The sequence below is a fragment of the Rhinolophus sinicus genome, linkage group LG15, assembly GCF_036562045.2.
Source record: "Rhinolophus sinicus isolate RSC01 linkage group LG15, ASM3656204v1, whole genome shotgun sequence".
NCBI classification, from domain to species: Eukaryota; Metazoa; Chordata; class Mammalia; order Chiroptera; family Rhinolophidae; genus Rhinolophus; species Rhinolophus sinicus.
This window is the reverse complement of record NC_133764.1, coordinates 23,045,587-23,061,869: the sequence shown is the minus strand read 5'-3', so window position 1 is coordinate 23,061,869 and position 16,283 is coordinate 23,045,587. Positions and strand designations below refer to the sequence as shown.

The 16,283-nt window shown below is 39.8% G+C and overlaps 1 protein-coding gene across 17 annotated transcripts in view; it reads right to left on the bottom strand.

The window, feature by feature from the left end:
- The window catches only part of ACACA (acetyl-CoA carboxylase alpha), a 268,765-nt gene that overhangs the window by 55,081 nt on the left and 197,401 nt on the right, over nucleotides 1-16,283 (bottom strand). For all 17 annotated transcript variants that reach the window (XM_019732514.2, XM_074320146.1, XM_019732521.2 and 14 more), the window contains 3 exons: nucleotides 15,219-15,316; nucleotides 11,368-11,488; nucleotides 10,669-10,779 (listed from right to left, as the gene is read on the bottom strand). In XM_019732514.2, the coding sequence (XP_019588073.2) occupies nucleotides 10,669-10,779; nucleotides 11,368-11,488; nucleotides 15,219-15,316 (330 nt within the window). The remainder of the gene's footprint in view (nucleotides 1-10,668; nucleotides 10,780-11,367; nucleotides 11,489-15,218; nucleotides 15,317-16,283) is intronic.

Sequence of the window (16,283 nt, the reverse complement as noted above, 5' to 3'; positions counted from 1 at the left end):
CAAACAACAATGACACTTGCCAGCACTTTAGTCCCAGAGAGAGCTGCTCCTCCAGCCCTCACTCCGAAGCCAGTAATTCATGTCCTTCCTGTAAGTCCCTGGTGCTTTTCAACCTGTTTTCCCTTCTATGGAGCCTAGGACAAGTGTTTATAAGCCAGTGAGTCTGGGCTTGGGCGCTTTAAGAGGATGCCTGGATCTCCAGTAGCCCTTTGTCTTGCCAGGACTGATTCCCTGCTGATTTTCACAGCCAGCTGTTGTTAGGACTCTCCTTCCTAATGTTCCAGCCTGGGAAGCCCTGTGTGGGGCTAAGACCCTCGCTCCTCAGAGGGGACCTCTGCAGCTGAGATATCCCTCCTGATTCTTAGTCACCACATGTGAGTGTAGGACCAGTGTATTTTGTATCTCTGCCCGCAGCTCCCATCAGTCTTGGGGTGGCTTCTTTATATCCTTATAGGACTTCTGTTCAGCTGATCTTCAGGTGGTTCTCAAGGATGGTTCTATTATTTTGTTGCAATTTTGATGTGGTCATGGGAGGAGGCCAGTACAGCATTCACCTTCTCTGCCATCTTTACCTGAAGTCTCCCCTTGGTTTTCAAAGCCAGATGTTCTGGGGGCAGGATCCAAGGGTCAGGGTGCCTGGTGTGGGATACAAACTTCTTGCTCTTCAGGGAGAAGCTTCTTCTTCTTCTTTAAATATCTCTTCTGATTGTGGGTCGCCATGCCATGGGTGGGGTTTTTGGCGAGACTGTGTCTCTGCCTCTTCTACCATCTCATTGTGGCCCTTTTAGCCTTTGTTATGGAGCAGATGTTCATCTAGTTATCAGGTTCTTTTCAGAGAACTGTTCCACATAGTGCTGTATATTTATTGTGTCCGTGGGAAGAGATGAGTTTAAGACTTTCCTGTGCCACCATCTTGAACTGCATCTTAAAACTGGGTTTTCTTTCAAAATTTCTTATCTGGACTAGAATTAATCTAGTAACTCTATATAATATAAAGTCGTATTATACAGTCAACCCTTGAACAACATGGGTATGAACAACACAGGTCCCCTTATACACAGATTTTTTCTATAAATGTACAGTTGGCCCTCCATATCCCCTGGTTTCTCATCTGTAGATTCAACCAACTGGGGAATGGACACAGTATTTTCGATCTGTGGTTGAGAATCTGTGGAAGCATAGGGCTGACTGTATGCATTGTTCTACCCATTTCATATAAGAGATCTGAGTGTCTGTGGACTTTGGTATCCACATGGGATCCTGGAAACAATTTCCCATGGATAGCAAGGTATGAGTGAAGTTTTTGGGGAGACAAAAGTTATAAGTGGATTTCTGACTGCGTGGGATCAGCACTCTTAATCCATTGTTCCAGGGTCAACTGTATTAGGGTTGCTCTACTGAGCTGTTAATGATTTATCCATTAAAAAAAGGCATTTTTTTAACCAATAGGTCAGAGAGAAAACAAAGATACTCAAAATTTGATTATATGTTCCAATGCTCTGTTCCAATAAGATGCAGCATATTTGCATCTTATGCTGTTAGTTAAATTTGGGTGGGTTCTTTTCCTTAATAACACTGATTTTTCCATTTCTCTTACGTGCATACTATTTTAAAGGGCTTAAATTCCAGACATCAAAGCATTATTAAAATTAGGAACCAGTCAAGAATAAACCAGAAAAACTTGAAGCCAGGGCATAGTAATCTGCAGCTCATTCTAAACAGCTCTTAAAGCTTTTCCTTTCATAATTCAACACTCCTGACTGTGTACATTAGCTGATTAGACTGTGTGAAGACAGCCACTCTGAATGAGAGGGGACAGAGCTAGATTTGGATCCATGCACAGGGGACATTCCCTAGAATGATGAACAGCCAGGAGGCAGGTTTCTAAACAGTCTCGTTTCCCGAGTCTTTATCATATTCACACAGCAGTCTGTGCATCGCCAGGGCCCAGGTCTGTCTTCCTCCTAGGAAAGACTGGAGTCCTTGCATTTCTAATCTACCAACGTATGCAGTTCTTGCACTTTTAATTTATGAGTGTTTGGGGGAGACCTCTCTGACTTGGGAACATATTGGCTCGGTCTAATGCTTGGAGATTATTAAACTTGGAGCTATGCTCCACTATCAAGTCTACAGATCTTTTATTTAGAAGATATGGTGCTCTAAATGCACAAAGAGCTCCCTGTCACCTTCACATTAAAGCCCCTAGTGCCTGGTAAATGGAATTATATAGCTGTCATCTCCTTTCCCCAAAGTTTTAAGAGTACAATGGGCTCATTTTTTCACACTCCATCCCAGCTTCAGAACTAAGAGACCTACTTTGTATTGATTTAAGGTCTCAGAAATAAATAAACCTGCTTCACTGCTGTGATTCACAACAAATTCATGATACACTATTGCATGATATATTTCAAGCTCTTGCTCTGGCTCTCTTTTTCCTCTGGTGAGTGATGGGGGAGGTGGGAGGTAGTGGGGAGCTGCAAAGCTGACAGCCTGATGGTTATTGGAGATGGCTGCTGACTGCAAATCCAAGAACAGACACTGTTGGAGGAGTATGGGATTTTTTTTTAACTGGGGGGCAGGGGTAAGAAGCTAATTTACTTGAGTTTTGGCTGGGATTGGGGGAAAAGAAGGTTAAGGGGAGAAGTGTGGGGTAGATGGCAGAGCAAAGTTTCAAGTGAACACTAATTTGCAAAGACAGAGCTATGAACATTTGTAGAAAGAGAGAAAGGTGAAGAAAATCCAGCATAAGAAGGTGTAACATATGACTGACTAGAAAATGAAGAAGCTGAACAATTCTGCCTAAGGGACCATGTTCACAGTCCTAAGAGGGTACTTAGCTTGAGTTCAGAGACAATGTTTTATTAGAGGCAGAAAGTGCAGAGATCCTACAGAACCTGTGAGGTAGAGGCACTTCTTCATTCCCATACTCGGGAAGCAACACAATCCTGAGGTTGAAATGGACACTCTGGAGATAGGGCAGAGATATCATGGAGGTCCACACACACGAAGTGAGCCAGAGCTTGCTCAGTGAGGTGAGAGGGTAATATATTCTAGCATCTTAGATTTGGTGTGTGTGCCCTTAGAGTTCAGAGTAGCTCACTCTACATCGCCTTTACTGATTCATGAGATGAGTACTACCAAACCTTGGACCCAATGTTTTAACTAGTATCCAAATATACAGCACCCCAAAAGACCTGTCCTCCAACTGTGTATCAGGAGCCTGACTTTCAACTGGGCAGGTGATGGGAAAGCAGGAAATAATCAGGCTCTAACAGCCTTTCATGACACCATGCAGCAGACCTCTAAGGTTCCACAGAGTATTTTGAAGTGGTGTTAAGTTTTAGCTGTTTCTCTTGTCATCACTACTTATTTCATATTTTTAGCTGGCAAGAATGTTATGTACGAATCCAGTTTCTTTTCTATCTTTGAATAGCATTTTCATCTTCACTACAATTGTTCCTGAGACTAGGCCAGACTCTGAAAATAAGAGGAAAATTTTGTTTCCATTTGATCCTACATAGGTTAGGCCATAAAACTGGGAATTACTTTGTTAATTTTGAACACTACTTCTTAAGAGAAATTAGTTTGTGTGTACAGAGAAACAGACTTTAGCCAAATATAAGGGAGAACTTTATAGAGATGAAAGGGATTGGGTCAAAAATTACTGAGCTCCCCTTCAGCTGAGTTTAAAGCATAACTGAGTGAACAGTTGGCAATGGGCTCACAGAGGAAATTCAAACAATGGTTGGGGGTTGGACTTTTAGAAGATCCTTCCATTCCCAACAATTATAATTCTGTGATCACTGGTCGTCATCATGAACATCACCACCACTATTTACTTTCCTATAATATGGATAAGAAACAAGATAAAAATTTTTAAATCATTATGCTTTACAAATCCTACTCCAAATCTCACTAATATGTGATAATTTTACATATCACTAATATGTAATTTCACTAACATATTAATACTCTAATATGTAGTTAACTTTTTATGTGCCATTCGCCACCCCCCACCCCCGCCAATCTATCCTCTCCCTGCCGCAGCCTAACAAATCAACATCCATCTTCATAGCATAACAGAATACAAGAAATTAAAGAAAATATAAGGTTAGGAAATCCTGTGGTCTTCACCTTAAGGTGGGAAATGGATTTCACAGAGCAAATTGAGGCCCAAATAGATTAAAGCCAAAAGTTGCTTTACCTAGTGAATGGCACAGGGAGGGAAATAATCAAGAGTTTCTTGTTTGCTTTTTTTTTAATCTACAGGTTTTACAGTTTCAGAACGTTTGAGCACATTTAGAATAGGTTGGCGAACATGGTAATTCCTGAGTCTATACTCATGCCCCAGACAGGGCCTCAGAGCTTTTATTTCACCTAGAAGTTCTGGACTGATACTGTCGGTTCTCCCAAGTCATTAGTCTCTAAGCCACCAGACCCGCATGAGACTCTCTGAGCGAGTTAGAAGCGACTTCTGTAATGGAGGTCTGAATGGCAATTCCATCCTTGAAATTTCTCCAAACCAGAAAGGTCAGGATTGGGCAGATTAGTACGAGCCACTAATGGAGTCACACATACCTGGTACAGTTTTCTACCAAACTTGAAGAACAGTAAATAGGGCCAAAACAGGGCCAGGTTTGCCCATATTTTGTGTGTGGGGACGGGAGAAGGGCTTGAAAACTAAGGTGATGTGCCCACTGTAAGCCTTTCTGAGAACGCATTCATAATGCTACAATGAGGAAGCACAAATGTGTTCTTTAGAAAGGAGAGCGATCCCATCTGGAGCTTCGGGAGTACAGGGACTGTCTATTGTGAAAATAGGTAGTTAGGGACTTTTAAAAATGCAAATTGCTGGGCTGATCCTTAGAGTGATTATGGGCTATTGTACCAACAAGTCCTTGGGGACTCTTGTAGACAGATGATTGACACATATACTACCCTATCAGGACCAAACATGGTGCCTCTCATGTTAATGGCTTTCCAAAGTGTGGTGATTGTCTTTAGATAACATCTACTGGGAAAGTCAATACATGAATGTACTACCACAGTGAGGACTGACATCTAACATTCTCTTAGAGGAATTTTTCCCTTCATAGGCTCAGAAAGTATAGAGAATGTTGTGTTTGTATTTCCTTTCCAGGGCCTGGATGATGAGTTGCAATGAGAAAGGACCCTACATGCATCTTTGAGAAAGGACCCTAAATGCTTCTTAGGGGAAACTACATGCTAGTGATTTACCTATATGAACTCATTTAATCCTCACAAGAACCTGATAGATTGGTCTATTATTATCCCTATTTTACACAGTTAATACAGCTGTGACCTGGAGAGGTTAAGTAAATTGTCCAAGGTCACACAACTAGTAGGTGGTAGAACCAAAAATTAACCCGGCAGTTTGGCTCTAAAATCCATGCTTTTCACTATGCCACTCTGTTAAGTCATGTGAAAGTTACAATGCTGCCTCATAGCGAGAGCTAAATAATCTCCCCTGTCCTTCTGGAGCCTTCATGATGCTCTCACGTTGTGTCACAACAGAGTCATAGAAGAGTATGCAGAACGTACAGGGCAGGACCCTGGTGCTAGAAACTCATGGGAGCAACTCCGCTACTGCACCCAACAGAGTCAGCAACAACTTCACGTTTCGTATTGCACAGATACATCAAAATATGTATTTGGAAACTGAGATCGAGAGAGGGACTTATGCCAAGTCTTAAAAGCAAGTTAAAAGCAGAATTAGCCCCCTACCAGTCTAACATATAGTGCTAGCCACACCCATCGTATAATTTCTTTTTTCCTGGCAGATGCAGTAGAAATAGAAGCCTGATCTTGCTAAAGGGGATGAGATTATGGGATTCCTTCCCCTCCCCGCCCCCCCACCAAAGCAGAAGCTTTAAAATGCTTATCACAAAAAAGTCACCAATCATACCTCCTGAATCAATCTATAATCTATCTATCACAGCCATTGGCACACACCTTACTTCGATAGACAGTTACTGTCCAGGAAACAAGCCATAAACTGCAAATTCTGGTTTCTCAGTGTACAGAGAGGGCTCTCACCAAGTCTGGGGCAATGGACTGAGAACTAGCAGGCTCTAGTCTACATCAGTATCTACCACCTCACATTATGTTAAACATAATTAAATAGAAAGAGAGGGGAGGAATTCTGGGGGAGGGGAAGTAAATCGAAAAATTCCTGCAAATGTCCAGTGGCACCTTGACTTAGAAGTTTATGACTCTACAAATTGTCTCAGCCCCTTAAAGGTCTATCTTACCAGCTCCCCAAGCACATGGGTTATTGCCTTGGCCAGGCCTCCCTGCAAGCAGCGTAGTTTGTCACACCAGTCAAGTCTGCCCTTACCACTCAGAGGCATTTTGAGGAATCTGCCACCCACAGCCTACAGTTTGTCGAGCTAGGAACCCATGATCTACTCCTTTGAGTGACATGAAATAGAAGGCCGTAGACACCTCTCTTATTTATGTCATCACTCGTGACATTTGGACAAAAGGGAACATGACCAGATTGCCTTCTCTTCTTGGGTTTTGCGGACACTGAGCCCAGGGGACTGAGCCCACCTTAAATGAAACTTGGGGACATGGAAGCTCGCATTCTGATGCTGATCTAGCCTCTGTCAATGGAACCAGGTCACTTCACCTCTTATTGTTCTAGCCTTTCCAGCTGTAAAGTGGCCCTGACATCACTAGCCCACCCAGAAGGTAGCAAAGGAGCCAGACAGACGTTCTTGATTTTAAGTTTCCAATGGAACCCTCCAGACTGCCTCCGATCACCAGCCCATTGCCTTTAGTGCAACTGTCAAATCTGCTTCCGCAATACTCAGAAAAACTCAGGTACGGTATCTCCTCAACTTGGTAATGTTTTGCATATTTTTCAAATAACTGGCAGGCAATAAAGAGCAAGACGGACAAGGAAAGTAAATACACAAATACTGAGATCACAAGGGGGAAAGGGATAACAATACAAACCTGGGAAGCACTTTCTGGTTTGGGAACAAAAGGCACAGTGGCAAAGGATGGAGTCCGTGAATAAACTGTGTAAATGTACAGTAAAACCATTGAAAGTAAAAAACAGGAGACCACCGAATATTTTAATTTTACATGCAGTTTACTACTGTTGGCTACAAAAAGAAATCTGTTAAAAAGGAAGTCTTTGGCAACAAAAGGTAGGAAGGTCTAAACTAATTAAAAACAGGTTGGCTAACGACAGGCAACATCATGTGTGCACTGAGATGGAGTGTAGCCATACAAGCTTGACGCATACACGCAATGTATTAAGTTGGGAGTGTGTGTTGCTCCAGCTTCATATCTATTAAAGGAACAAACAATTTACATGCTGCTGCATTATGGGAGTATGGTATGTCATACCATACACAGGGAGTGTCAAGCCTTTCTCTTCACATCGAACCATGTGAAGTCAAATCAGAGATAGGGTTTGGGGGGTGGGGTGGGGGTGGGGAAGGGAGGAGAAAAGCAGGGAGAAAGAAAGTTTAAAAAAAAAAATCTCTGCCTCAGCAAAAGTTTTCATTAAAATTTTAGACAAATGATCCCTGTGTCCTTCTCCCTTGCTGCCTGGGGCTCCATGCTATTTCTATGCAAATAACAACCTCGTGGTTTATATCTTATTATTTCCACCGGAGCTGCAGCGACATGACCTGAGACGTGTAAGAGGTGGGGGGGTGGGGGTGGTGGTGGTGAGGGTGGGGAGAGAAAGAGAGAGAGAGAAAGAGAGAGGGGGAAAAGGGAGAGAGAGAGAGAGAGATGGAGTGGGTGTTCACTCAAGTGTGAAAAAATATTGTCAGGAGTGAGCGTCAAGAACAAAAAAAAATTGCAGGGATAACGTGTTTATTTCAGTCCCCTCACCTCCACCCCCACCCCCCTTCTAGCAAACCAGCACCTTTTAAAATTCATTGGGCATCAGGCGATCATGCACAATCCATCTGCTTTCACTTTATCATTTGCATTTCATGCCTCCTGGCTTTTGATGTGCTGATACTTTGATGCAGTCAGGAGACGCGCATTATCATTATTTCAATTTTCAAAGGGGTCAACGGGATCGGCACTTGCACACACAGATTTTTTTTCCCCTACAACCTCTGCGCACCCCCTCCCTTCTTATTCTTCACCCCAATGTTTAGCATAAAGGATGAAGACTCAAAAAGGTGGGGGTCAAATGTTTTCAGTCTAAAAGCTTGCCTATACTGCCTACATTTCCACTTTACACAGGTATACATACGACGAGCAAAATGGTCAAGGCTTAGGGAAGCTCTGCCGTGTTTTAGACACACACACAAAGACTTTCTCACACATGGATACTCAGGGAAGCACACAGACAGAGAAAGAGATGGATCTAGAAGCAAGATACAGACACAAAGAGACAGAGAGACCGGCACTCACACAGGAAGAGACAGGCACTCGAATCACCTGCACAGCCCCAGAGTAGGCGAGACAGAGAGATTCCTACAGAAAGAAAGACAAACAGGGATGTAGAAAGACACCAGTACACACAAAAACAGAACCTGCACAAGGAGTCAGGGGAAGCAATCTGAGCATGTAGCTCCCATACAGTTTCCTTTTTCACACCTGATAAGCAAAGGGGCAGATTGGACATTCTTAATGAATTTGCATGAAATCGGTGCCTTCCAGCAACACGAGGCTATACTTAGGCGGCAATGACATGAAGATAGTGAGGCAGGAAGAGCGGGATTGGGTGACCTCTATGACTGATCACTCCCTTCAGCTACAAATGACCACGTCCTTCTGGACAGGAGTGTTGTTTGGTAAGTTACATCTGCAGCTTTACTTGTTGTGTCCCCAGCAACGAGACTTCTTCTTGAATGAGCAGCCCTGTAGGCTAGGAAGATGGTGAAGATAACGAATTTGATCGGAACAATTCAACTGGATATTAAGGAAAAAGATCCCTAAAACTTTCTTAATGGCACAAATGAAATTCAACTAGCACGTTTTTAGGCAAAACCCAAAAAACCAGCAATAATATCCCAATAACAAAACCTTTGCTTTTTGTAATGTTCTTTGTAGATAGCATAGCATTAGGGAAAAAATAAGAAATTCAGTGTAACAAGATACATTTTAGAAATCAGCTCTTTGTTCAGGTATGGGAACATGATGGAAATACAGGTGTCTTCTTTAAATTCTATTCTCACAGATAATGATACCTACAATTCTCTTCGACATTCATCAATATCTTATCCTAAGAAGCTATCCAAAAGAGCAACTTAAAAAAATTTACAATACTTAGCAGTTTCTCCTTCTACAATAATCTCCTTCAGTAATGGCAGTTCACAATCTTTATTTCTAGGCTACTCTCAAAAAAGAGAGCATGACATTAAGTTCCCCATTGTAAGCACTGCTCTGCCTTTCCTTGGAGAGGAAGGCAAGCCCAGAGGATGATACATTAAAGCAGACAACAAGCAGATCACATAAAATGATTCTCCTCATTTCTGACATCCCCCAAAGCTAATTGGACCAACAGAAGTATCAACTTTTTCTAAATGGGAATGCTAGGATAAGACACTTAATTCCTACCCTTCCACTTGCAGGTCAAGGCTTGATAAAAAGTTTGTGCAAGTCTAGTAAACACACTATCCAATATAATTTAGCATGCATATAACTCCACAAGCTCAATCACCAAGCCACGTAGGAGAGAGGAAAAGGGAACTGAAATTGTAATGAGGGCCGGCACTTTGTGCCAAGTACTAGGTACTTTTACTTATATTTTCTCATTTACTGTCTAAAGTATCATTTAAAGGTGTAAATTATCCCCCTTTGACAAATAGCTGAGAGCTGAGAGGTTATATGAGTCGCACAAGGTTAGGCAGTTGGCCTCAGCCTATTACATATTCTTGGCTCTGGAGAGAAAATAATTTTCTTATGCCTGCAAAGAAGTCAGAATTATATTGTCCTTTGTATATTCAGGCATTCTTGGACAGTTTTTACTCTTACAAGAAGTGACCTAACTATTCCTTTTTTCTCTCCTTTGGAAAAGCCCAATGAGCTTGGATTGAAAAGGCATAAGCATTTCTTTTGAAGGGACAATAAGCCTCTACGTCCTACTCTTTCCTAGCAATCCATCCTTACCTCCATCCACCCATCTTCCCATTCAATATTTACCAAGTACTTCTTCTGTTTACAAGGGACCACGTTAAGCACCCTTTTTTAGAGGTGCTTTCACAAATTTCTCATGACATTAAAACTTGACATCCTCACATTCAGAGGATGTTTCAGTGATAGCTCTATGTCTGGGAATAGATCTTCTCACATTCCTTACTCAGAGATGAAAAAAAAAGGAAGGAGGGCAAAATAGAAGCATTCAATTAATTCTCTGTCTTTCTAGAAAGACACTAGACTATAAAGTCTTTGGAACAGGAGTTTCCTATGGTTTGTTCATTAACATATCCACAGGGCTTGCAGCAGTGTCCAACACATAGTAGACATTCAAAATATCTGTTGAATGAAAGGAATGAATGAATGGGTAAGCAAGGCAATGCGCAGGGAGGATGGAAGAAAAAGTGAAGAGAGAGACTGAGGAAGGCATGGATTTAATGAATGGCTTCCTTCCAATCAGGATCTTGAATTAAGAATTTGCAATAACCTTCAAACATCTTCACATACATCTCCCAAACCCTAGAAACTTACTTTGTTGAGGGCCCCGGCTCCTGTCAGAATTATGTGAGAATTTTCAACTTGGATGGTTCTCTGTCCCAGCCGGACAAGGTAAGCCCCAATTCCAATGGCGCGACATGTAACCTTAAAAAAAAAAAAAAATTCTACGTGTCACATATTTATGTCCCCTCCTAAGCTGTAAGAACAGGCACAGATATGTAAAACACACATTAACAGAAAAAAAAATATTGCTTTTATGAAGTCTGCTTGATCAATAACAATACGAAAAAAACAAAACAAAACAATTTTCTGGTCAAAGAAAAGAAGTATAAAATTCATTCAATGATTCAACTGTTAGACACTTAAAGGTTCAGAGAGACCCTTTAGTTCTCTTATCCTTTTATCCATTCCACAGATGCTTGATGTCTATACTAGAGTATGAACAAGGAAAGTAGTAAGAGAAGAAACTCAAGTTGTTAAAACTCTGGTAGGATATTTAGAGAAATAAGAAGTTAAACTACAGGCTAGAAGGAAGTGCTATGTTTATCTGGGAGATTCAATTATTTACACCATCCTATCTTTCCATGATCACGCACAATTAAAATTAAATTGCAGATACGCAGTTTTTAAGAAATGCTCTCATTTGGACTGAACAGTAGGGATGGAGGCAAAAAGAAATTCTTCCTACACAGTCAGCTCTTTATAAAAATTTCATATTCAGGCAAGATTTACCAGGCTAATGGTGATGATTTCATCATAGGCCAACGAGGATTCTCCAGCAATCATTCCAGAACATCGAAGGTTCTCTGCTCCAAGTCCCTCTTCCTTCCCAATAATATCAGTTATCTTATACCTATTGGATACAGCCATGACAAATTATAAAGGTGAAACACGGTATGAACAATCCATTAAAAGAATACTCACATTAAAAGGCCGCTGAAAGCATACTGGAAGCTTCTATGGAACACCAGGGCTCTATACTCTTCTAAGGGCAACAAGGAGAGGGCTTGATACATAGATGGCACTCGGATATTAGATGTACTTGCTTCCTTTCTAGAACAAGTGTCTTAAAGGCAGGGTCAATGTGTATCTCTCTATAATAAGCAATATCCATTAAATCGGCAATTTTAAATAAATGTTACAGAGGAATGAAAATTCCAGAGGTGTAGTGAGAATGCTCAGCCCAATTTCTAAAGTCACAAATCTACTCTCTCTCTAAGATGGGGATGAAGGGGAAGGTCAAAACAGTGCACTCCCATCCCTGCTAATTCGTACATAGCAGGTGCATATACAAGGGATCCTGGCTCTAGGCCTCTGGAGTGGCAGGTGGAATGTGTGTAGAAGTGAAATGCTGGCCAAGTTGTCTAGAAAGCATCCTGTGGATCCAGTGGGAGCCACTCATCTGTCTCCTTGGCAGGGGATCAGGAGTGATAGCTGATAATGGGAAATGGGAGATGGGGAATGCAACTAATAAAAGAAAGGAAAAATACAAAGTTGGAAGTAGAGATGGGCATATATTAGTTACTGCTCCATGTGTACCCAGAAGGCTTGGCACTGGGCACAGTTTTATAAATTGGAATAATAAATAAATATCCCATAGTGGCCCTTAAACTATTTTTTGCGCCCCCATATTTCTCTGTTCCCTTCTTTTCTTTGAGCGCTCCATCAATTCCTTTTCTTTGCCCTCACTGTTGGTCTGTGGCTTTGCATTTCTGCTTCCCAGTTTCCTTTGCCTTTCTGTTTGTAGCCTCTCCCAATAATTCCCCAATTCTTCCTTTTGCTCTGTACCTAGACTCTGGATTCTAGAATTATGCTACAGGTAAAGCTAATCTCCCTTAAGGGGTTAATGAGCCACATTCATTTGGCAGGGGTTGGTGGGTGGCCGGTTGGCTCAGTGGGTTAGGGCACCGTGCTCATAACACCAAGGTCGCCGGTTCGATTCCCACATTGGCGAGTGATCTGCACCCTCTACAACTAGATTGAATAAAACAATGACTTGACTTAGAGCTGATGGGTCCTGGAAAAACACACTGTTCCCTAATATTCCCCAATAAAAATTAAAAAAAAAAATTTGGTGGGGGTCTGGGGACAAGATTAATGTGTTTTTTGGTTTTTTTTTTAAACAAGGCTCACATCTCATATAGTCACAAATACTCATGGGCCCAGTCAGCCTTCCCTGCAAAACACATCTTTTCTCTCCTAAGGACTGCATATTGCTTCGCAGGTGTTCTTCATCTGTTAAGCGGCATTTTCTCCCATTGTATTACATGAAAAAGTAAAAATTTCCCATTTTCTGCTCGATGATTTGAGTCGTCTGTCAGTAAGGCTATCATTCTTTGTAGTACCAAATTTTACTGCTATTTATAATGAAAACCTTTGTATAGTGTCATACGATTAACCAAACACATTCATGTATCATTTTTGATCCTCACAAGAATCCAGTGTGATAGGTAGTATCATCTCCATTATTACAGATAGCAACAATAGTCAGGATTTTTGACTGCTGACTGTGTGCCCCGTGCTGTGCTAACACCTTTATATATATTAGTTTACTTGATCTTCACCTCACAGATGAGGAAACTAAAGCTCAGAAAAGAAAAACGATTTGCTTTAACAAAAGCAACATGCAAAATCGGTAGCTTTCTGAGATGCCAGTAATAGAGTTAAGAAAAAAACACAATGGGGGTGGGAATCCCACTCAGAGTAGCAAGAAAAAAAATGCAAAAATATTTAGGAACAAACATTAAAAAATAGGTAAAAGTCCACCATACCCACACTGTGGACCAAGGCATCCTGGGTGCCACAGTGAACTGCCAGAGGTACTAAAGGATGTTTTACATTTCTGAAAGAAACACTATGATATGTGACACCTGTCTAATCCCATGTGAACTACTTGCTTTAGGTAGTTCACGGCTTAATACTAGATAGTGCTACATTCCTTCTGACAACGCCCTACCTTCATAAAGCTGAGTTTTCCCAGTTTCTGTCAAAATAAAACAAAACAACAAGTTCTGACAAAAATCAGTGCAGAACAAGAAGTGAGGGTGGCCATGTCCAAGCTGATGGCAAGATTTGAGATATCATGCAGATGAAAATATTCCATTAGTAAGTAACTAATTATTTAAGAATGAAATAAGAAAAAATTTCAATTATGTGCATTATATTTTCAAGTGATTAGCAAGTTGTTAGGGCATAAATACTTATGAAGTTGTCTGGGTCTGACTATTTAATAAACAGAAATATAAGGTATATCTTTTTGCCTAAAGGTGCTAGGAAAAAACTACTGAGACAGTAAGGGTGCTGTGAACCAAAAAAGAATGGTAACTTCTGGCATAAACCTATATGAAGAAAACCACAAAACTTTAAAAATACACTTGAATAAATGGAAAATCATACCATGCTTTTTGCTGGGAAGGGTTAATATTAGGAAGATATCAGCTCTTCCTAAATTAATTTATAAACCTAATTCAATTTGAATCAAAATCATTATGGAAAGTTTTTGGGAATTAAAAAAATGAGCCTATATATAAAAAGACAAAAATAGCTAATAAAACTTGGGGGAAAATTAGGAATGTGATGAAATCTGTCCCATAAGAATAGTTAAGAGAGTGTAGCATTCGCCTAAGAACAGACAGAGCAAAAAACAGAATACAAAGCCTAGTAATTGAGTTAAGATGATTATAAAAGTGAGGAAAGTATGAATTATTCAATAAATGTTATTGGAACAACTGATTAACATTCTGGAAAATACACACAGATTATAAAAATGTTCAACTTCACTGGTAATCAAAAATACCAGTTAAAATAACAACTGTTGTTTTTATCCTATTTTATTAATTGACAATAATCGATGTTGGCAAGGGTGAAGAAAAATTAAAGAGGGGAAACAAGTAGTATTATAAACTGCTGGTGGGAATACAGATCTTGGGAGGGCAATCTGAAATTATCAAAAAAATCTTAAAAGTGGACACATTTTTTCACCAGTAATTTCATTTTTAGAAACTAACCCAAAGGAAATAATTAGAGATATTCTTAAAACTTTATATAAAAGAATGTTTAGTCCAGGGATATAACAGTACAATTTTGGAATAAAGAATATTCAAGTATGATATATTCATTATAATGAAATACTATGAAGTCATAAAATACCATATTCTCAAATAATATTTTAAAAACATACAAAATTTTCCCCAAAATAGTTCTGAGTGAAAAGAACAAATTACAAAAGTTTTGCTGTTACAACCCAATTATTAGGGAAAAAGGTATATATATGTATAGAAAAGGCACTAAGACTATACATTAATAATTGCATCTCGTGGTAGAATTGTAGCTGATTTTTATTTTTTGCTCATAATCGTTTACATGTTCCAACTTTTCTAAAATGAATAAATATTATAAATGTAATTCAGGTCTTTCAGCTAATAAGTGGTAGAGCTAAGATATAAACCTAAGATCTCCCGATTTTATAACAAGCTATCTTCACTGCTCTTCAAGGTCATGATCAGCTGGACAGTGAGTAAAAAATAATCACATTCTTCTTCCTTTAATCTACGGCCAAATTATCCTGATACGTATATACCTACCTGGATTCTCCTTCATCCTCCACATGTTCACAATGAACAGAGTTAAGAGCACTGACTCTCTTATAATCTTGAGGGGTCAGATATAAATATTTGTATCCCTGTGAAACACAAATAGTTTCTAACTCATTATTTGCCATCGTCACATAACCAGAAGACACAGCAAAGCATGCATAACGTAGCTTGTTCCAAAGCTAGCTTTAAATTTCCACATCACTTCTTAGAGTTACTGTCTAATAGAATACCAGCACAGACAGTTAGACAGTTCTCCTGTGAAAGATGTAAGTGCCTATTTCTCCAGTCATTGACTGTCCTGGAAACAAGACGTCTTGTAGCTGCAACACCAAGTATAACCCATTCATCTCATTTTCATCAAGGTTAAAGGGTCAATTTTCTGATCTTTAGTGACACCTCTATTAAAGATAGCAACACAAAATTAAAGAATTGCTTGAATTACTATTTTTCATTTTCGGAAATCTACAGTATCACCAAAGTATAAATGGGTATGAAATAATTGAGAGGATCACAAAACTAGGATAGTCTATTAAAATCAGAAGTCTATGCAGTGCTAATAATCACTGAACACTAAAGTCATGCCTTTTAATTTTTAAAATAAACAACTCCTAATTCCTATTTACATTTAAAAAATTATACTAGCATTTCATAATTGATTTATTTGTATGCATACAAATACACACTCACATATAGAGTTACATAAGTGTGCTTAACTTAAAAAAAAAAAGCAAACAGAGGAAAACGTTTTAAATACTATGAGAAATGATCACCACCATTTAACTCAATGAATTAGAAGCTACATTTAGGCCGACACAATGAGCACAACAGGGAAGACACATGAATCTGAATCTGCCATTGATTTTGCATGACTTCCGACGAAAACACCTTGTAGCACTGAGTGTTATTAATACGCCAGTCAGCACATATTTATTGAGTGCCTATTATGTGCAAGGTACTGTTCTAGGTACTGGAAAAACAGGAATGAGCAAAATAAGACAAAAATTCCTGGCCTTATGGAACTTATCTTCTAGTGAGAGAGAACATATACAAAAG